Here is a 21854-nt window from a genome sequence, read left to right on the forward strand (position 1 = left end):
CTCACAATAGGGGGGTGGGAGCTGTTCGTGTAGCCGTTTAGGACTGCCGGTGGCGAAGACAGACAGTATAGGGGGGAGATGTTCCTGTGGTGGGGCTGATGATAGTTAGGAACCAGGGAACTGGTACAAGTATTTTTTCAAAGATAGCATTGAGACAGAAGAACAAACACAGATAACCATATATTGAGATAGGGTGTTAGTTTTAATGCACCTGACACAAAGTCAGAATTTCTATGACACAAACACAAAATGTTCACATTAATAATAATAATAACAACAATAATAATAATAATAATAATAATAATAATAATCTTTATGTGTATAGTACCTTTCATACAAGAAACATTAATGTAACATAAGATGGAAAATAAAACCCACTGAATAGCTATACTTTTTTTTAAAGAAGTTTAAAAATAGAATACATTTAGTGCTTAAAATCACTCAAAACACAATATTTTAAAGGAAGTGCAGCAGTGTATAAGTGCGAAGCAGAGTGCAAAAAATAATTTCAGGCCTGTATCAGGACATTATTTTAAACACAGTCAAACACCCGCTTTTAAAAAGCTGTAGGTACAGGGTCAATACATGAGGTGGAGGAGTTACATTCAGTGACAGTCTTACAAAGCTCAGTTAGTGTAATACAGGTGAATTTTCCCATGGTTACATCATTTTTACAGGATTTAATGAGATCATCTGTGTTCACATCAGCAGTAATACTGTCTCTACTTGAGGTTATTTTGTTATTGAAGAACAATGCGAGTTCTTCACATTTACATGCAGAGAACTGTGGGGGGTCGGGGGCAGTGTTGAGTAGGTGGGTTCCCAGCATCCTTTGTGATGATCTTGGAAAAGTAATCCTTTCTTGCCAGATGTATTGCTTTGTTATAGGCACTCATGGCTTCTTGTATATTAAAGTGAACTGAGTCTCCATTTTCTTTCAGCTGCCCAACAGATTCTCTTGATCTCACTAACATTGTTATTGTTTAACAATGCGGAGATTCTGTCATTCGACCCCTTTTTTAGGTTAGGTTGGCATCAAAAAACACACAGTGATGGTCAGAAAGTGGTAATACTGAAACACTATCAATGTTTAAACCTGTTGTTGTTACTAAGTCTAGAGTGTTACCATGCTGATGAGTGGCTTAATTTACATGTTAGGTGAGTTCAAAGCTGTCCAGTAAATTTACAAGCTCCACAGCTTTGGAGTCATTCTTTTTATTAATATGGATATTCAGGTCTCCATTCAGGATTAATCGATCATGTCATTGATACTAAGTGAGATCAGCTCTCAGAATTCCTGTATAAATAGTGATGAATATCTTGGTGGCCAATATAATGTAATAATGAATACTAATAATTCTGCTTTGAGCTCAAGAGCAAGATATTCAAATGATGTAAATTCACTCAGGTCAATGTCATTACACACAAACTATGTAGAGAAAATGGCTGCAATCCCTCCTCCTTTCCTGTTTTGTCTGACTAATAACAATGATAAAGGTTTGTTAGTGCTTCAACAGAAAACCATATTTACACAACAGTCACAAACTATAACATGAGTTCCAAAACATTAAAACAAATATATTAAAAACATCTTCTTCATAAATAATCATTAAAGCTCCAAAAAGGAGGAAGTGTACATGTGAGAGTGACTGATAAAATGGAGACACATGCAAAATAGGCACATTGCAACTGTAGCCAGTTTACTGCTTGTGTGTAAAAGTAAAAGTGTAATAACAGAAAATGTATTGACACAGTTACGTTAACTGACTGCAGTGCAGCGGTGTTAAGGCGTTGTTGCCACTCTCCAGTGGATACATGCAGGGCGAAAAGGCAACTGGTGCATTTCATATTTTTGGTAGATGTCAAACAATCACTCTCTTTAAAACATTTAGAAATGTGTGTGACTTGCCTGAGTAAATGAACATGTTTCTGAAATAGCTACAGTATATATCAATGTAACATCTACAGCTCATCATACATAATCCACACTAGAATGTATAATGCAAGCACCAAATATTACAACAAGGATACCCAACAACAAGGAAAATTAAGGCCTTCAGAAGAAGTTGAGTTTGTCTGAGGTATAAACACTGGCTGAGTCTGAGGGAAAGGTCATCCCCTTGAGTTCAAACTGCGGCTCAACGTCAGAGTAGACGGGGGCAGATGGAACGACTGCCTGCTCTGCTGAAGCCACAACCTGGAGAGAAAAAGACCAACATGTCATTGTGTATCAGAGAATCACCAGCAAGCTCTAATTTTAATGCAGATCCAGCTGAATTAAGTCTGAAATACAGATAGCTGTTGTTGTTGGTGCAACATGGAGAATATTAATGTCAAATTATTACCACAGATGTTTTGATACTGATACCTTTAGGAAGTTTAATGTTCATTATTACATTCTGTGATACAGTCGAGAGCTCCAGAAGAGCTACTAAATGGACTTTGTGGTGAGATTTTGTCAGCTGGTATCTCAGTGTTGATACAATTGTATTTTATTGATTATTTTAAGAAGAACATTTAGTTTTGTTTCCTAAAAATGGCAAATGGTGGAACAACTGAGGAACCAAAGTAAAACATAACTTTAAACATTCTTCTTCTTTTACATAAAAGAAAAAAATACTTCAAAACAAAAAGAGAGGCAGGGGGTGATGAGTGGCCAAATCATGGCAAAAGTGGTTTTAAAATCTGAGAGACAAAGAAGTTACATGATGTCAGATATGTTGAAGAAAGTGTGGATCATTTAAATGGTACACTCATATTTTTTGGTGTTTTGGGAAATGGTACGTAAAGTGTTGCAACTATGTATGATACTTTATCTCTGCAATTTCTCTGAAGAAAGTGTGTGAGTATATGTGTGTGCATGCTCAGACTAACGTGCAGCAGGTCATACCTCAGAATAAGAAGGTGGCACATCGTCAGTCGGATTGTGTACCTGCAGCCCCTTCAGTCTCACAATCATCCTCTCTGGAGGAGCTCTCCCCACAGCATTTCTTCAAGCAACCGCAGCAAGACGACAAAAAGAAAAAAACACCACTGGCAATAGCAGCTACAGTTTCACGGCGAAGCCCTAGTGGTGAAAAAATGAGTTGATTAACTGATTAGTCAATAGTTAGAAAATGTATCATCAACATATCATTGTAAACTGAATTATCTTATCTTGGAAAAAAAGGAGAAAGATGTCACTTTAAGGTTTTGTAACTTGCAATGGTCATTTATAGACTTGCAGACCAAATGATTGCTAAGAATCATTGCTGAGAAAATGGACCTAAAAACAAACAAAAGAAGCTAAAAATAAGGTTTTTCTTATGCCAAGGCAATAATGAAAAACACATTTGGCACTGATTTTAAAACACACTTGGGGGTAAAACGAGGTAAGACGCCCCCCTTAAGAAAAATGTCTATTTTCTTTTAAAATATATACAATCTGAATATCAATATAATATGTTGACAAGACGTATGCTTACATAAACACATTTAGAGAGTAATTAAATCATAACAGACTACAACTTTGTTATTATAAAACTAAACTTAACGTCTTGTAAAGGGGCATCTTACCCCACAACCCGGGGAAGATTCTCCCCCACCAGGGTAAGAACACCCAGGGGGCATCTTCCCTCATGAGTAATTTTGATATATAGACTTGGTTTTCATGCATAACATTTAACTTTATTGACATTGCTCTTACTTGAACTGCATAATGAACTTACTTTTAATTGTTTTTAGAATGGTTTGATTATTGCCAATTAATTTCAAATTGATGGGCCTAGGACAAATCACAATTGGAGAGATTTGAAAAAAACATGCAAGTGTGAACAAATCATTAAAATTATGTGACTAGCAGGATTATTGTCAATATTTTCAAATCAATAAAACAACTATTAAAATTTCATTTTGATGTGAACAAACCAAAAAACTGTCATTCAAAATCAGAGAAACAATTTAACAATCAGGCCTAAAAAATGCCATTTAAATCGGCAAAGCACAACAAAAATTAAACTTCCAAACAAACTCACAGTAGAAACCCTCCTCTGTTGCATTGCTTCATTCCTCATGAGCCCATTTCATAAAGTTTTCACACCACAATATGAGAACAGCTCAGTGCAGTACAGACATTCAGCATCCTCATCATTCTGGGTCTTCTTCTTCACTTGATCTTCTTATTTTCTTGGGGCTTTTTCACAATTTTCTTGCCATTGGCCTTCTCCTCCAGATCTCTCCTGTAGGTGCGGCTGTAATCACTGCTGCTGACTCAGCCTTCCTTTTTATGGGCCTTGCCTGCTGTAGCTTTGGCTGAGGTGAAAGTGCCGGGATGAGACTTGCCATGGACAGAAAACAGTGTTGAACTTTATAAATAGCACTGTTGATAAAACATGTAGCCTCTAAAAGACGAAAGGACACTTTTGTTGTCTTGCCATGAATGGGCAGGTGGTACAACCTTGGAGGTGTGTGGAGCAGGCTGTAGGGCAGGTTCTGGATCAAGTCCTGTTCTCCAAAAATGTCCCTGTTACATGGCATAAGACCACAGGCCCTGAACCCTTTCATTCCTTTTCCCAAACTGGCAGCCTGGCGGTAAGCTTTACCAAGAACGCCAGTAATTTCATAGATGTTAATCCTCTTTCCAGGTTTTTGGTCTTCCATCAGTCTGCCACTTTCAGGCTGTTCATCTTCAGGATTCTGAAAAAGGTCCTGTCGAGGGGCTTCATTTTAAGGCCGCAGTGAGGCAGTAGTGAAATCATGATTATGCCAAGATGTCTTGCCAGATTAACAGCCTCTAAGGTTTTATGTGGGTGGTTCACTTCAAGTATGAGGATGTGTGGATCATTCTTGCTGGCGTTCACGTTCTTTGCAAACTGGGTGAGCCACTCCACAAATAGGTTGCCGTCGAGTCAATCTGAAACTCTTCCCACAGATCCAGGAGGTGCCCCTCTCATATGGATCTCGGTCATTCTCTTTCTCAGGAAGATAAACATCAGAGGAACAAATTGCCCTGCAGCTTTCATCGTGCACAAAGCAGTAACATTAAATCCTCTTTCACAGGCTGGGTTGCTGGATGTTTTGGACTCCTATCTGATCCATCTTCCACAACTAGGTGGGAAATATCTTGTTCAGTTTCTGAAGCATGTTTTCATAAACATCAAAATATTCACCCACTTTTACTTTATTGAAGCCTACTGCCTGGGCAAGGCTAGTGGCCTGTGGGGTGTGGACAGAAAGGCAAAGATTTCTGAATGCTAAGAACCTTAACTTGTGAGCAGCTGGATTCACAAGATCATGTGAGAATCCATCTTGAGCTTCAAGTTATGCGCTTGTGTCCGAACCACTTTTTTGGCATCATTACATGGGTGTTGGATCCCCATCCTTGTAGCCAAGTCATAGGCCAGTTTCCGTACATCCCATGACGTTAGACCTAAGGGAGATCTCTCCATATGTTGGATGTGGCACACCAGATCATTTTCAAAGACTGCAGAGAACACAGCCGTTTTCCCCAGATGAATTTGGCCTGGCCTCTTCATCGGCTTGTCACGGTACCGACAAAGCTTTTTTTTTCTTTCTGAAAACTGATCATTTCTAAAATATTTGTTCAAAATACATACTTGTAAAAACCCATTATTTGTGGTTTTCTGAATTCCGTATCCAGATTTGTCTCCACCCCTAACACACACACACACACACACACACACACACACACACACACATACACACACACACACACACACACACAACCACATCTGTACACAGGCTACAATTTTTCACATCACCACGGATGCTTCGCCTACAGCGAAGAATTCAACTAGCTAGGTAGTACTACAGCAAGCTATTATTGCTAGCTATGTTATTATTGTATCATAAAGTCAGCTAGTTAGTCTCTTAGACTGATAATAATACATTTGTCTTTATGTTTTATTTATTTATTGGGACCATGTACAGTGTTAAACATAAATGTTACCCTTTGATGTACTGTACCAGAATTAGTTTATAACTAATTTTCATCTGCAGTCCCTTCAGCTGGTCACAATTAAAAAATATAACAGAACAATAAAAAACAGTACAAAGCAAAAAACATACAGGATACATACAAGGCTATACACAGTCGCACATCACATACAGCCACAATGTCAACTAGGAATTAAAAATGTAAGCTTGTCAAATTAAAAGCAAGATTATTTGTGTTCATGAGAAGACCATGAGAGAAAATGTAGAGTCAGTGGTTACAGAGCTGAGTAGCTTTAACAGACTTTTTAATTTGGTTTTAAACGTACTGATGTAACTGCAGCTCTTCATATCGTCAGGTAAGGCATTCCACTGAGTTGTAGCTTTTAGAGAGAATGCTGACTGCCCAAATGCAGTGCTACGAAATGGTCTGGTATGATCTTGTATAGAGGATATTCTACAAAATCCTACTCTTACACTTTCACATATTACAAAAAAATATTTGTTATTTTTTGTTCAAACTAATGGATCACCCTCCAGATGATTCTCATATTAACAGTAAAAAAAGTTTGTCCTTTTAAAATCCCCAGAGGCTTATTTTGCACTGTAAAAATATTATATCAACTTACCTCAAAACCACTTCTTTTGATTTCCTCCCACCAGTGAAATGATTTCGATGCTATTCAAAGATTAGCAAGGCCATTACCATCCAAGAAAAGAGCTGAAATTAAAATTAGTTCCATCTAGTGGTCATGGGGGATTTAGCAGGGGTGAGGGGTGTTTGGCTTCTTACCTTTGGTGGTCGTCTTAGGGTCTACCCTATGCTTCACTTCCAGTGATGCCACGAAGATCGTGATGTCATTCTGATCTCTGACCTCGAAGCGTCCAACACATGAACTTTGGAAGCGCTCAATCAAAATCCCACATGGCTGTGACAGCTGAAACCCACCGCAATTAACTTTATCCAACTCCTTCCTCTCTAGCCTGCCTTGACGAACTATCTCAGTCTCAAACCCTTTCACGTTGGGGTCACTTTCTGGGATGAAGTAAATGTTGCAGGAGTCCCATGTAAGATCAAAAGTGACGCCAAGCCTTTGTCCAGGACTCAGTTCATAGGACCTTGTGTTTGCTGGAAAAGAGAATACACAAGACAGAAGACCTTAAAGTGCTTCTCCACCCAAAACCTGTATCAAACACACTGCAGTCTTGACTGGGGTTGTAAGTTTCAAGGTTTTTTTCACATAGCATGGCAGCTTTAGTCAACTTAAAGAAATTGAGATCTTGGGGTGTTTTGAGAATATTGATACCACTCTCATGTCTGTATGGTAAGTATGAGGCTAACATCAGTAAATGCACTTACAGTGTAGGTGATGGAGGCCAAAATCAACATGCCTCCTTCTGTGCTAAATGCATTTAAAACTTAATCTGAAGCTAACATGAAGCTTCTGCTGTCTAAATAAAGTCAAATCAAGTAGATATCTTTCAGTGTTACAGTCTTTTTAGCGCCAAAGTCCCTCCTTTTGTTACTTTACTTCCACTGCAGCTCAACAGGGAAACACTGTCTGAGGAAACACAAAGAGGGAATTTGATGGTCAAAAGGCTGTAGATGTGGCAGATATCCACTTGATATGACTAAGTCAGACTAGTGAAGCTTCATATTAGCGTCAGATAAACTTTTAAATACATTGTTGCTCAGAACAAGGACTGTGGATTTTGGCCCCCATCAATTACACTGAAAGCACATTTGAAGGGGATCTTTTAATAGCCAGTATGAACAGGAGGAATGATTACAGCGAGGAAAACCTCTTTCAGTGTTCATATGGGCACCTGACTGTTGTTTTAGGATGGACTTGAAAAACTGTGAACTTGTCCTTTAAAACCAAAAATCCAAGAAAAGATTGACAGCCATAGTGTCAGATCCAGGAAAGGAAATGAAATAAAACAAGCATAAGAAGGATCCTCACCTATTACCTCAATGGTCACATTAAGCAGCAGTTTCTTATCTTTGTCTCTCATTGTGTAGAGGCCACTGTCTTCCAGGGTTAAATAACTCAGCTCGTAGTAGCAACATATAAACCCCCAGAAGAGATCAACTTTCCCCTTCAGCGGCTTGTGGTCTAAGGCTGAAAATGCCGGATCCATCCCCTTCTTGACATGACGTGTCCACAAGACTGTCACCTCTGAGTTGCCCTTGGGGGTGAACTCTAGTGACCGAGTGTCTTCAGGTATCATCCACCTGAACATCTTCCCATACTGTTCCTCAACATAACGGCCATCTGCGAGGCCTAGAGAGGAAACAGAAACAAACACACACTTGAATACAAACCTGGTGAATGTATGTTGAAGAGGAAGGACACTTGCCAGCATTCCCAGACATCCTTTGATCCTTTACATATTTTAGTGGTGGAATGTAACATTTACTCATGTACTGTAAGTACAATTTTGAGGTAATTATACTTTACTTTAGTATTTCCATTTTGTGTTACTTTATACTCCACTAAATTTCAGAGGTAAATGTTGTACTTTTTACTCCATTTCATTTATTTCACAGCTGTAGATACTGGTTACTTTTCAATATTTTACATGTAAAACATATGATCAGTTCATAAAATATGGGTTGTTATAGATTAGACTATTCAACAGTATTAGGTGTTTTACCATGACAGCATAAAAATGCTGCTAACATGTGCACATATATTAATCTGTTTTAATACTCAAATAAAATATATATATATACTTGTATGATAAACATAACACTAAATTGGGTCACTTTGCATAATGAGTAGTTTTACTTTTGATACTTAAAGTACATTTTGCTGACAATACACTTACTTGAGTAAGATTTTGAATGCAGGACTTTTACTTGTAATTGAGAATTTCTTTCATTGTGGTATTGCTATTTTTAGAGTAAAAGATCTGAAGATGCTGATATTTTTCCAGATCTTATATCCTATATATCATGTTATATACAGTGGTTATATAAAATATATAAATGTAAAATGTAAAAGAAATTTCACAAATGTGTGAATAGGAAACAAGAAATATTTTTTCAAAAGATGCACATATCCAGTCAAAGTATATATCCCTGCCTCTGCTGAGTTATTTTATCCCCGGTGGAGAAAAAAATGTAGCCTATCCCCTTCATAATGATTTATGCTGCTTCAGAGACCATATAAAATGTCTAAAATGGGCTATTTAGAAAATATAAAGTGCTGCAATGTGAGAACAGTCATTAGTACAAACAACAATAAAATCAGAACTGGACTTGACCATGAGTGATAATAGAGATGACACCGAGTCTAGGCCATGTGATGATGCAGTAAATGGACCAGGGGTTGCCTCCTTCACTACTTGGAGATTTGCAGAGATGTGTGTAAAAGAGGGGTCACACACCGCAGAAAAGCAGAAAAAGAGGATAGAGTCCGTCATCAAAGCTGTTTTCTTGTCTGACAGGTAGGCATCTACTGTATCCTATTTATTTTTATAATGCTAAAATCAATTGCCACAATGGTACCTCCAGCCCAGACAAAGTCCTCCCAGACCTCCAGACATAAAGGCAAGTAGGGGGAGTGTTTGGTGGCACTGCCTGAGGTAGCAGATGAAGTTTGGTGGCTGTCGTGCGAAAACTGACTGAACAGTAAGGCTTTGGAAAATCAAATCAGATAAAAAAATCTGCAAAGTAATGGGGCAAAAACGCAGAAAAAACATTAAGCAGGGAGAACTTGTAGTCTATGCATTTCCAAAAATGCATAGCCCTAGACGACTGCCATTTGGCCTATGCCACAGGTGTAGTCGTACAATCAGGGCACCAAGATACAGTCATACTAGCAGTTTAAGAGCGAATTAATAATTTTCACACTCACCCAAACAAACACAGGCACTTAGCAACAGCAACACTCTCATCATCTGACGTGATTTAATATGTAAAACCGAATCCAGTGTCAAACAAATGTGCCGTCTTTGACCAATTAAGCGCACGATATGATTATAATTGATCGATACTTTACTGTCACATCCCGGCAGAGTAAACCCTTCACTATATGTACAACATTAAGACAGAAGTTGTACAAGGCACAGGTCCCGCACGATACTGTTACTAATGGCGGTTTATGGACAGGATTTGTTGGGAGGGACTGTCTGGGCCCACCCATCAGGGCGTTTCTGTTGCAGTACTGGTGGTGCGTTTAAGCACTGTGGGAAGTGACAAATTAAGAGCCATGCCGGGCTCTAAGGATGACAATTAGTTTTTTTTCCATTAGTCCATTTTTGTGAAATATCTCATCATACAAGATGGATTGACTCAGACATTTATGGTCCTACATCTGACTTGTGTGATCCCTCGACTTTCCCTCTTAATATTATCGCCACCATGAGGATCACATTTAGAAAATACTCTGCTTGGAACAATAATGTGTGTCCAATACGGTTATTCAACATTAAAATCCTTAACATGACATCTACTTTTTCTCCTTCATTAAAAATTGAGAATCTATGAATATGCAAATATGTTTCATTTCAAAACTTTAACTGCTGGGTGTGCTCTGGTAGCCCACTGGTTAAGACGCATGCCACATACGCACGATGTCTGTGGGTCAAATCCAGCAGCAGACCTTTGTTGCATGTCATACTCTATCCCTCTCACCTCATTTCCTGTCATCTCTATTGTCCATGTCTAATAACAATGGCAAAAAATAAATTAAAAAGCTTAAAGTCTCCTACTACTATATGTACACTGGAGGTTTCAAGTTTCCACACAACATGATGGGCTTCCACAATGTCACAAATCATGCTCATAGGCCAGCTCCTAAAAATCTAAACTTGCCACTTTCAGCAAATGAATATGAAGAGGCTTCCAGTGTCTAATTCTGCACATACATCATTCTGCACAGTGACGCTCAAACATCCAACTGAAAGAACAAGATGAAAAACATACAGTGCCTTCGGATGAATGGGTCTATTGTCATACCTTACAAAATGTAGTTCCCATGAGGTGGACAGTGACACAGGCACAATCACATGATGCAAAGACTGTGGTTATGATTTCATTTGATACTACATTACTTTGGTGGATGCAAGCCACATGTTTTACACATCCACTGGGAGCAAATTTGGAGTTCAGCATCTTGCAGGAAGTGCCTGGAATCAACCCACCAGCTGATAAGATTAACAGACAAACCTCTCCGACATGAGCTACAGCCACCCCTAAATTGGGTACTACTGGGTAGGTTAATTCCTCTTAAACCAAACCATAATAAACTATTATTGAGATGTTGTTTCCACTCTTTTGCAGCTTTTCTCTGGGCTTTAATACAGTCCAACGAGGCAACAAATGAAACTTTCAAAGTTCAGGAGCAAACTTCTTTTCCAAAATTTGAAAGTCAAAGTTTAGTCACACATCTTTACACAAACATTTATACCACACATTTATGGAGTTTCTCAAAGCCAAAAGAAGAGTTTATGGAAAAAAAACCTCCAGCTTACACAAGATCTACAAGTGTGTGAAAAGATAAACAGAGTAACAGTTTACAGTTTTACAAACAAACAAAAAAGATCACGTCATTTCTCAAAAATCCACAGATACATTTACATATGAACCTGAAGAAACACAATAAGGGTTTGAAACAACAATATAAAAACATTATGTATAGATTAGTAAAGTCAGTAACCATGGCTTAAATTGCTGAGTGTAGTGTGTTTCTTTATATTCTATATTATAGAGATACTCTGATGAGGCACTTAACTCTTGAAACACAGCATATGTAGGAATAGACCTAAATTGATAAAAGTCTTGATGTTAGACTCCACTGCTTCACACTCAACTGCGGCCTTACAATCAACTTAAGGGATCAAGAGTTAACTGATAAAACACTATTAATTTGGTTTTCTCTGTGTTTCCCTTGTGTGTTCCTTCACTCCTCCTGTGTTCATGTACTCCTCCTCTCACCTGCCCCGCATTACCCTTGTTTGCCCTGCCCTGCTCCTAGTGTCTTCCCCAGTCTATCAGCTCCCAGTCTGCCCTTGTGTTGTGTTACTTGTTCCTTAGCTGATTACTTTAATTCCTGTTTTATTTTGAAATGTTTTCTCCTTGTGTTTTGTTACCTTTACTTCCTGTGTTTTCCCACCTTTGTTGATTGCTTTGTGTTTCATCTGTGTCTTGTTTCACACACCTGTGTTCAGTTTGTAATCAGACCCTGTGTATTTAAGTCCTGTTCTTAGTTCAGTTTTGGTTAAGTCGTCCATGTTTCTGGTCGATGTTCCTTGTTCCTGTGTCTCAGTATCTCCTGTGTCTCAGTCTTGTGAGTTATTCATTAAATATTCTGCATCTGATCCTGCCTGCCTGCCTGCCTGCCATCTTCTGCGTTTGGGTCCATCTGCTCCACTCACTTCTTGATATGGACCCAGCAGAGACGGACCTGATTTCTGTTTTCCGGCCATTGATTCATCCTAATGACTCTGATGGTGAGCAAATTATCAAGTTTTTTCAGTCTGTCCATGAGGAGGACCCTGTTCTGGCCATGAAGTTGATGGCAAGGCGCTGGGAGACTGTGGAGCATGAGGCTCCATTCTCTGTGCTCCCCAGTAGCCATCCAGCCTCCAAGCCAGCTAACCTTGGCCCTGCTAGCCCTCAGATTGCACCCTGGATGGCTTGCAACCAGCCACCCCCACAGTCAGTTAGGTGTGGGGTTGTGAGCCTGCAACCTGCCAGTCCTAAGCCAGCTCCAGCCCAAAACCCTTACCTAGGCATCTGCCTGACTCTGGGAGGCCCTTAGAGCACCAACCAGAATTCCGGTCGACATGGCAGACGACAAAACCTCTCATCAGGTCGCCTGCCTTGCCACCTTGCCTGTCTGGTCCAGGGCTGCTACTCCACTCCCCAGTGCCTCAGAGTCACCGTTCTCCAGTGTCACAAAGTCTCAGTCCCTGGTTCCCAGCTTTCAGCTCATGCACCAGCCCAAGCAACCTCTTGACCCCACTGAGCTGTAGCAACCGGCTGGGCTGCCGCAGCAATCCTGCGCCAGTCCCCTGTTCCTGAGCTGTGCCAATCCCCTGTTCCTGAGCTGCAACCACCCTGTCCCTGTCTGCCCGAAGTCATAGAGTCCCTGGTCCTTGGGTTCCTGTTGAGCTGTTCCCTTTGCCAAGTTTGCCTGATTCCAGCTCTCCCAAGGAAGCCAATTCTCCACTTCCTGGATCCCCAGTGGTTCCACCTCTGAGTCTGCAACATCCCCAATGGCTCCGCCTTCCAAGTCTGCAGCATCTATCTAAGTCTGCGGCTATTCTCCCAGTGGCCCAGTTCTCCATGTTTCCACTGCCCAGTGCACCAGCCAACAACCTTCCAGACCTCCAGTTGGCAGTCTCCGCTGACCCACTGCCAGACCTTCCAGATCTTCTAGACCTCCAGTCAGCCCTCTTCACTGACACTCAGCCAGACCTCCAGTTGGCTGTCTCTGCCAACCCATGGCCAGACCAGCCAGATCTGCAGGTTTGCCTCTCCTGCGCCCCGACCATGTCTTCTGATGCCAGGTGCCCTTCTTGGCCTCTGGCTTCCCTGCCAGCCCTCTGCCCAGCCACCAGAGGGGCTCTGCCTTAACCGCCAACCCCTTGCCCAGCCTCCAGAGGGGTTCCACCTTCGCCGCTGGCCTGCAGAACAGAGCAGCTCCTCACATCTGGTCGCCCTCCTGAGCAACTTCTGCTGTCTGTCCTGCGTCCCAGTCACCCTCCCGGGCAACTTCACCTGTCTATCCTGCCTCCCGGTCATCCTTCACAGTAGCTTCAGCCATTTCCCCTGCCCTCCTGTTGCCTGTTGGAGGTCCTCAGTTTTCCCTTGGTCCTGCCTTCAGGCTGCTCATCTGTGACTTTTACTGTGCCCCTGTTCAGCCCCAGGGCCATTTGCCTGGGGCTCCTAGCTCTGCCTCGGTTCGGCCCACGGGCTGTCCCCCTGAACTTTCTGACTCTGCCTCTGTCCAGCCCCCAGGCCTTCCACCTGAACTCTTTTGCTCTGCCCCTGTTCAGTCCCTGGGCCGTTTGCCTGGGGCACCTGGCTCCACCCCTGTCCGGCCTCAGGCTGGCCACCTGCCTGTGCACCACCTTCCTGGTTCCCTATGCCCTGGCAACCTTCCTGAGCATGACCCTCTTGGTTCCCCACGCTCTGGCCGCCTGCCCGAGCGTCACGTCCCTGGCTACCTGCGCATTGTCCTGGCCTATGGACTGTCAATTTGTATCATTATAATGAGAAAAAAAGGTCTTTGAGGAAATATAAGAAATGCTCCTTTCTGTCCCAGCTGGCTGTGGGATGTGTTGGAGGCTTGTTTGACATTAGCTAGCAGGGTAGCAGTGTTACAGCTTACTGAACAGAGACAACGTAAACAAACTGCTGTAGCTACAAGTCATGGACAGACAGTGTATCACTAACAGGGATTTTAAAGAGCAATGACCAAACCAGCATCTAACTGGACCCTTGACTGGTCAGGGCTGAAGATGGGAGTGAACTCCAGGAATTCAGCCTCTCTAGGAACATTGCGGGAGTACATATCCTTGTAAGACCTCTCCACTTCTTCAGCACACTCTAAAAAAACACATAGAGAAAAAAACAGGGTTGAATCTTTAAGAATGCTACAGGTTTTCTGGTGGAAAACATAGTATTGTGTAATGTTCTCACCCAAAATTTTCAGGTTGATGACATCATGTTGTCTGTTGCCATCAAATGAGAGATATCAAGTTCATCTCTTTCTGTCAAATCTTAAAAGTGAGGTAGTAGAAACCCTGAGGTATGGGTCTTTCACCTGAATAGCATGAACAACACAAATAAATGTCCTCAGGACAGAGAGATAAGTTTAATATTGTCCTGATTTTAAAAGGAGCCAGGCATTTGACATGTTTCAGATCCTACCTGGCATGGATACCACAGAAATATTGGTGAAAGTTGCATCACAAGCTGCTCACCTTCCAGTTTTCCATCAGCAGCTTCTTGGATTCCCCTGTCTTACTCGGAACGAGGAACATACGTCCATCGAAAAAAGGTGGTGAATAAGCGTGGTAAGCGTAAATCTCTGCCATAGCACTGCTCATAATCATGGATATTTATGGATGAACCTTCAATCAGAAAAAAGTGAAGAAGAGATACAGCAGATGGAGCGTATATTCAGGTAAGATACTAAACATCTGAAAACATGAAAAAACATATAAAATGGGCCTAGCTGTCTAACTATAATGTTGCATCTAATATAAAATGTAGCAGTTCAGACCGTGCTGAAGCGCTACAGTAAGCATATTGTGTAATTTCCGGTTGCCGACTGAGTTTTCTGATAGTGCTTTTGCTGCTCTCAACTCAGTTGATTTTGCTATATTCCTCATTACTGTGGATAAATACCCGCTGTACCTACGCTAGTTCTACTCAAGCACTCTTAGCTCTCTCCTTCTTTTAGCAACTTTTCTCACTAATCCCACAATTGTTAGTTATTTTAGCTAAGCAGTTAGCTTAGCAGCTAATTTAAGCTAAGCAGTTAGCTATGGCTTCTCTCTCTCCCTCTGGCTCTCCTGCTCTCTCTTGCTCAGTGTGTCATATGTTTAGCCATTCCTCTGCCTCCTCTAGTGATAATGGTACATGTAATAAATGTAGTTTATTTGCAGTGCTGGAGGCGAGGCTCAGTGAATTGGAAGCGCAGCTCCACACCATGGAAAAACAATCATTAGCTAATGTAGCCCCTAGTAGCCGGTGCGGGCCGACCTAGCGTAGCTCCTACTCCCCTGGTGGTTCCTGTGCAGCCGGGAAGCCAGGGTGGCTGGATGACTGTCCGGAGGAAGCATAGCCCTAAGCAAAAAAAAAGACTGTCCAGAGGAAGCATAGCCCTAAGCAAGAGCCCACAGTTCACCACCAACCAGCTCATGTTTCTAACAGGTTCTCCCCACTCAGTGACATACCTGCTGAGAAAGCAACTCTGATTATTGGCAGCTCCATAGTGAGAAATGTGAAGTTAGCGACACCAGCAGCCATAGTCAAATGTATTCCTGGGGCCAGAGCGGGCGACATTGAATCAAATTTAAAACTGCTGGCTAAGGATAAACGTAAATATGGTACAATTGTTATTCATGTCGGCGGTAACAACTCCCGATTACGCCAATCGGCGGTCACAAAAATTAATGTTGAGTCGGTGTGTAGCTACATGTGCAAAGACAATGTCGGACTCCGGTCAACCGCTGGCTGTCGAGGTGGTGTCCCGCAAACAACATGGGCTTCATAGACAATTGGCAGACTTTCTAGGGAAGACCTGGTCTGATTAGGAGAGACAGCATACATCCCACTTTGGATGGAGCTTCTTTCATATCTAGAAATATGGCTGAGTTTATTAGCAGATGAAAACCATGACAACCCAGAGTTGAGACCAGGAGGCAGAGCTGCAGTCCTACACGCTTCTCTGCGCTTCCATTAGAGCAGTTACCCACCCAAAACCACATAGAAACTGTGTCTGTCCCCCGACCACTTAAATCAATTAAATGTAAAATAAACAAAAGAGGAGTCATTCATAAAAATCTAAAAAAAAATTAACACCACCTCCGCCACTGTACAACAAAATAGGAGAATTACATGTGGACTCTTCACTATCATTTAAAGCCGTATTAGTAAACGATCTAATCTCAGATTATCATATTGATTTATTTTGTCTTACTGAAACCTGGCTGTGTCATGAAGAATATGCCAGCCTTAATGAATCCACTCCCCCCAGTCATATTAATACTCACATTCCTCGAGACACTGGCCAAGGAGGAGGAGTTGCAGCCATTTTTAACTCAAGCCTAATAATCAACCCTAAACCTAAATTTAATTATAACTTATTCAAAAGCCTTGTTCTTAATATCTCTCACCCAACCTGGAAAACTTTACAGTCAATTCTATTTGTTATAGTGTACCGTCCTCCTGGCCCATACTCTGAATTTTTATCTGAATTCTCAGAGTTCTTATCAAGCTTAGTCCTTAGTACAGATAAAGTAATTATAGTAGGTGATTTCAATATTCATGTGGATGTCAATAATGATAGTCTTAGCACTGTATGTAGCACTTTATCTCAGTATTAGACTCAACTGGCTTCTTTCAGAGTGTAAATAAACCCACTCACTGTCTTAATCACACCCTCAATCTTTTTCCGATTTACGGCATTGAAATTGACCATTTGATAGTTCTTCCACAAAATCCTATTTTATCAGATCATTACTTGATAACTTTTGAATTCCTATTACTGGATTACACACCACCAAATTAAAGCAAACATCGCAAAAATTTGAAAGGATTTGGCGTTTCACCAAACTAGAAGAATCTTGCTTAGTCTGGCAGGATAGTCTTAAAATATATGGGAAGGCCCTCTAAAACCAGTCCTAGGTTTCTTTTCAGCACTTTGGCCAAGCTAACAAAGAGTCATAACTCTATTGATCAATGTATTCCTATAGCTCTTAGTAGTAACGACTTCACGAGCTTCTTTAATGATAAAATTCTAACTATTAGAGACAAAATTCAGCACCTCCTGCCCTCAACAGGCACAGATTTATACACAAACACAGGAACCTTATAAACAGCTGTAAAACCCGATATATATTTAGACTGTTTTTCTCCAATTGACCTTTCTGAATTAACTTCAACGATTTCTTCATCCAAACCATCAACCTCTCTCTTAGACCCCATCCCAACTAGGCCGCTTAAGGAAGCCTTACCCTTAGTTAGCACTTCTTTAATAAATATGATCAATCTGTCTGTAGTAACAGGCTATGTACCAGAGTTCTTTAAAGTAGCTATAATTAAACCTCTTCTTAAGAAGCCTACTCTTGATTCAGGCGTTTTAGCCAACTATAGACCTATATATAATTTTCCATTTCTCTTTAAGATCCTTGAGAAAGCAGTCGCCAATCAGTTGTGTGACTTTCTACATAACAATAGTTTATTTGAGAATTTGCAGTCAGGATTTAGAGCGCATCATAGCACAAAGACAGCACTGGTGAAAGTCACAAATCATCTCCTAACTGCATCGGACAAAGGACTTCTCTCTGTACTTGTCTTTTTAGATCTTAGTGCCGCATTTGACACAATTGATCATCACATCCTATTACAGAGACTGGAACATTTAATTGGCATTACAGGAACTGCATTAAGCTGGTTTAAGTCCTATTTATTGATATTAATTGATTTCAGTTTGTACATGTTAACGATGAATCCTCAATGCATGCAAAAGTTAGACACAGAGTTCCACAAGGTTCTGTACTTGGACCAATACTATTGACCTTGTATATGCTTCCTTTTGGCAATATCATTTGGAAACTCTCCATAAATTTTCATTGCTATGCAGATGATACCCAATTATATTTATCAATGAAGCTAGATGAAACCAATCAGTTAACTAAACTCCAAGCATGCCTTAGGCCATATTCAGACCAAATCAGGCAGTGTGGTGTTCAGCTGCAGGGTCAAGCAGAGGTGTGTGGGGGTTATGGGCATGTTTATTTGTGCTCTACACACAACCACTGTGAAACAATCAGAAAATAACGTTTTATTGATCTGATTCACCGGCTCTCTCCCTCTCTTCACTCACTCTCTAGCTTGCTCAGCCACTGCTGCTGTCTCTCTCTCTCTCTCTCTCTCTCTCTCTCTCTCTCTCGCTTGTGCTCTCTCTCCCTCTTTCTCTCGTCTTTGTTCTCCGTCATGGCAGAGCTTACAACTCTGATCAGTCTGATCTCCAGCTGTGATTGGCCACCGCAGCCTTCAGCCGCAGTGATGTTGGGTTGTGTTTTTCCAAAGTTGATTCTGGCTCAACTTTCCAGCCACGGTCCGGTGCGATGTTTTCGCTGCACCGCCTGATTTGGTCTGAATACAGCCTCAAGGACATAAAGACCTGGATGACCTGCAATTTTCTGCTACTAAACTCAGACAAAACTGAGGTTATTGTGCTTGGCTCTAAACACCTTAGACACACATTATCTATTGATATAGCTACTCTAGATGGCATGACTCTAAGAAACCTGAGTCCTTGGTTGTTCGCACCCAGTGAAATGATGGAACCAGCTTAACAAAACTAGAGAACCCCCTCCTCTCTCTCTCTCTCTCTCTCTCTCTCGCTCTCTCTCCTCACGGCTGCTGCTAGAGCAGCTCTCTGCTGCTCAGCTCTCTGCTCTCTGGTGTGGCCTGCTCACAGCAGACACACACAGAACTCTTTTCTTTACAGCAGAAGACGTGAGAGTATGCCTAAGACTCAGAAACTAAGTTTTCTAGTGCCAGCAGCTCCCACACAAGTCTGCTGGCTGATTCAACAAGCACAGGAGCCACAAAGCAGAGTTAGTTTGCCGCTAACTCTTTAAGGACTGCACAAAGGAATGACTTGAGCCCTCTGACCTGCACAACTGGAGCACTGTCTACCCAGAAAAGCCTGCATGTTTCCGCTTGGAGCCAAACTCTTCTCAGCCTGACTCATCTACGGATTCGCCAGCTGAGAAGCAGCACGCCACAAAGCATCTCTTTCTTCATGGACTTGGTAACACCTGGGCATAGCCTAGCAACATATAGTATAGCATAGCACGGCTAAGCAAGACTGTTTAACTTAATCAATGCACTGTACATGTATTGATTTGTTACTCAGTGAACTATTGTTGTGATGTCTTGTCCATGGTCAGGTTATTGCATAGCCACACCGCTAGGTTAATGTTTAACCTTGCATGCTTAACACATGTTACATCCAGTAACTAGGCCTTGCATGTAATTAACCTCTTCCTAACCTGGTACCTTTAGTCTACACCAATTGGCCTTGAATAGAGAACCACACAGTTAAGAGGTTTAAAACCTAGCTTTGCAAACTTTGGTTCAGGCAGCACATGTGGTTCAAGACACCACATGGTCTGGCCTTTTATCTCTGTAGTTCCCTCTGTTGGCCATGTTGTCTGCATGCCATGTGCTCAGTCACCAGGTGACTTTAGCCATCTTGCCATTGTCTTCCTCACACACACACACATACACTTGTATATAGGTACACTTAGCTAGATTAATATTGTGTGTTTTGCTCTTTTACCTTTTTGTTACATAAATGCTTTTGGATATACCTGTTGTCTGTTTTAATGTTTCACAAGAGTGAGTTTTGCCAACCTCTGCTCTGCAAAGAACTCCAAAATCCTTCAACCTTAACTAACTATTGATATGGTGATTTGGTTTATAGTTATTAAGTTAATTATTAATCAAAGTTCTAAATTGATAGATTAGTAGACTGAATTAGCCATCTTTTTCCCTGAGTCCAGGGTGGTGCCCCGTTATTATTAATTCTTATTAATAATTTTATTGATTTGAATAATTAATAATTATCTTTGATGATCATTAATTATTGCTGATAGCCAAACTTGTAGCCAAGGCCCAACAGGTATAATGTCAATATATAGGTTACATCCCAGTTTTACAAATCTATTTTGTTGTCACATGACTAGAAATGAATTGACCTTTTACCCACTTTCATGAAAAAAAAAAAAACCCAAAAAAACAGAACAGCAGCAACACATACACGTGGGAACTGACCTTATTATTACGCAAATAAGTGAATTTTAATAATAAAAGGGTAAAATATATTGATAAATGAATAAAATTCAAGTGAAGAAATAAATAAAAAATGCACAAAGGTGACAAATATATCTATAAAAATGTACAATTAGTGTAATGAATTCAATTTAATTAAAGGTTAATCCTGAGGTGATTGTAAAACATAAGGCAAATAATGTACAATTAATTAATTACACATTTATAGATTTAAATCTCAGTGTCTTTGTGGATATTTCTCGATTTCCTCCTCGACAGACTATATTTGCTGCTTTTATATTAACGTAATTTCTACATTTAATTTATTGTCTAATGGGACACGTTATGGTCAAATGCAGCAAACTAAGTCTAAAAATAGAAGGTATGGACAGTGATCATGTTTCTACTGGCAGTGAACACTGCAACTGCCGCAGAACAGCTCACGTTTTTACACGCACAAAAGTTTGTATTTGTGCCAGTTGAATGTCAACAGGATCCACAGTATGTTTGGCGAGGCCTCGCTTAATGACTTCCAAATAGTAAAAACAAAAACAACGAGATGTTTTCTTTTAAAAAAAAAAAAAAAAAGAAAAAAGAAAAAGTGAAACCGCGCGAATGAGCTACTCACCTAAGACGAAACAGGACAGTGTAAAGATTGGCAGTAACATGACCTGCGGAGAAATCAATACTAGTTCACTGTTATTACGGCAACGACGCGTCTCACGTCTCAAAGGACAAAAGTGGACACCGCGTGGACCCAGTACTATGGGCGAGGCTTCACACTCATCGTCATAACTGCGCCAAATGTAGGCTTACACAAACTCCACATATGCGCACAGCGGTTTCCAATCAAAGCGATTCATCTGAGGGGTCTCAAAATAATTTAAGGCATGTTAGGACAATAAATATTTCTGTAACACACAAAATTATATTCTTTTTTTTCTTTTTCTTTTTGCCTTTTTTGTGCCTTTTCTTGTGTAATACTGGATACTTTCACCTCTTCAGACCACTAAAAATTCTTCAAATAAAAAAAAAAAATCCAAGAAGGCAAAATCAAAATCACTCTTTGGTTGAAGTGTCATAATCTGTGGAGATTAGAGATCACAAGTAGACATTTGAGGTGTCACAGACCAAAAAGGTTGGAAACCACTGGTTTATGGTAGCCTGTAGCCCATGCTGGTGATATTTACAGATACTTTGATATGTATATATTTATTGATTGATTTTTAGGTATTGATGTACTCTTTGAATCTGGTCAGTATCATCATATTTTGTGGTTTTTGGTATCCCTGCATTTCATCCATGTTCCCACTGCTTAAAAATGTATTTATATTATTATTAATCAAACGTTTATGTAATGTGTATGTTAATAAAGCAGTTACAGTATATGCAC

General features: G+C 40.7%; 1 protein-coding gene across 2 annotated transcripts; it reads right to left on the reverse strand.

Annotated features, from left to right (window-relative positions):
* Nucleotides 1–201: 201 nt before the first annotated feature.
* Nucleotides 202–21703, reverse strand: LOC137189361 (uncharacterized). Of its 2 annotated transcripts, XM_067599147.1 has the most exons (8): nt 21090–21703; nt 14872–15021; nt 14588–14711; nt 9795–14494; nt 7896–8216; nt 6725–7060; nt 2891–3067; nt 202–2197 (listed from the first exon to the last, which is right to left on the reverse strand). In XM_067599147.1, the coding sequence occupies exons 4-7, from the start codon at nt 9835–9837 to the stop codon at nt 2916–2918; spliced, it is 852 nt and encodes a 283-aa protein (XP_067455248.1). In that variant the 5' UTR covers nt 9838–14494; nt 14588–14711; nt 14872–15021; nt 21090–21703; the 3' UTR covers nt 202–2197; nt 2891–2915. The 2 variants fall into 2 exon arrangements, with proteins under 2 accessions (XP_067455248.1, XP_067455249.1); XM_067599148.1 differs by lacking the exons at nt 9795–14494; nt 14588–14711; nt 14872–15021.
* Between the last annotated feature and the right edge of the window lie 151 nt (nt 21704–21854).

This window comes from Thunnus thynnus, chromosome 9 (genome assembly GCF_963924715.1).
Source record: "Thunnus thynnus chromosome 9, fThuThy2.1, whole genome shotgun sequence".
Taxonomy (NCBI): Eukaryota; Metazoa; Chordata; class Actinopteri; order Scombriformes; family Scombridae; genus Thunnus; species Thunnus thynnus.

What these genes read in the sequence shown, in the direction of transcription:
- LOC137189361 (XM_067599147.1), bottom strand. Translation starts at nt 9,837, where the DNA reads ATGATGAGAGTGTTGCTGTTGCTAAGTGCCTGTGTTTGTTTGG. An exon ending in AAGTGCCTGTGTTTGTTTGG is followed by an intron (nt 8,217 to 9,794) that starts GTGAGTGTGAAA and finishes TTTCCTCTCTAG; the next exon opens with GCCTCGCAGATGGCCGTTAT. An exon ending in CCCTAAGACGACCACCAAAG is followed by an intron (nt 3,068 to 6,724) that starts GTAAGAAGCCAA and finishes TTTCACCACTAG; the next exon opens with GGCTTCGCCGTGAAACTGTA.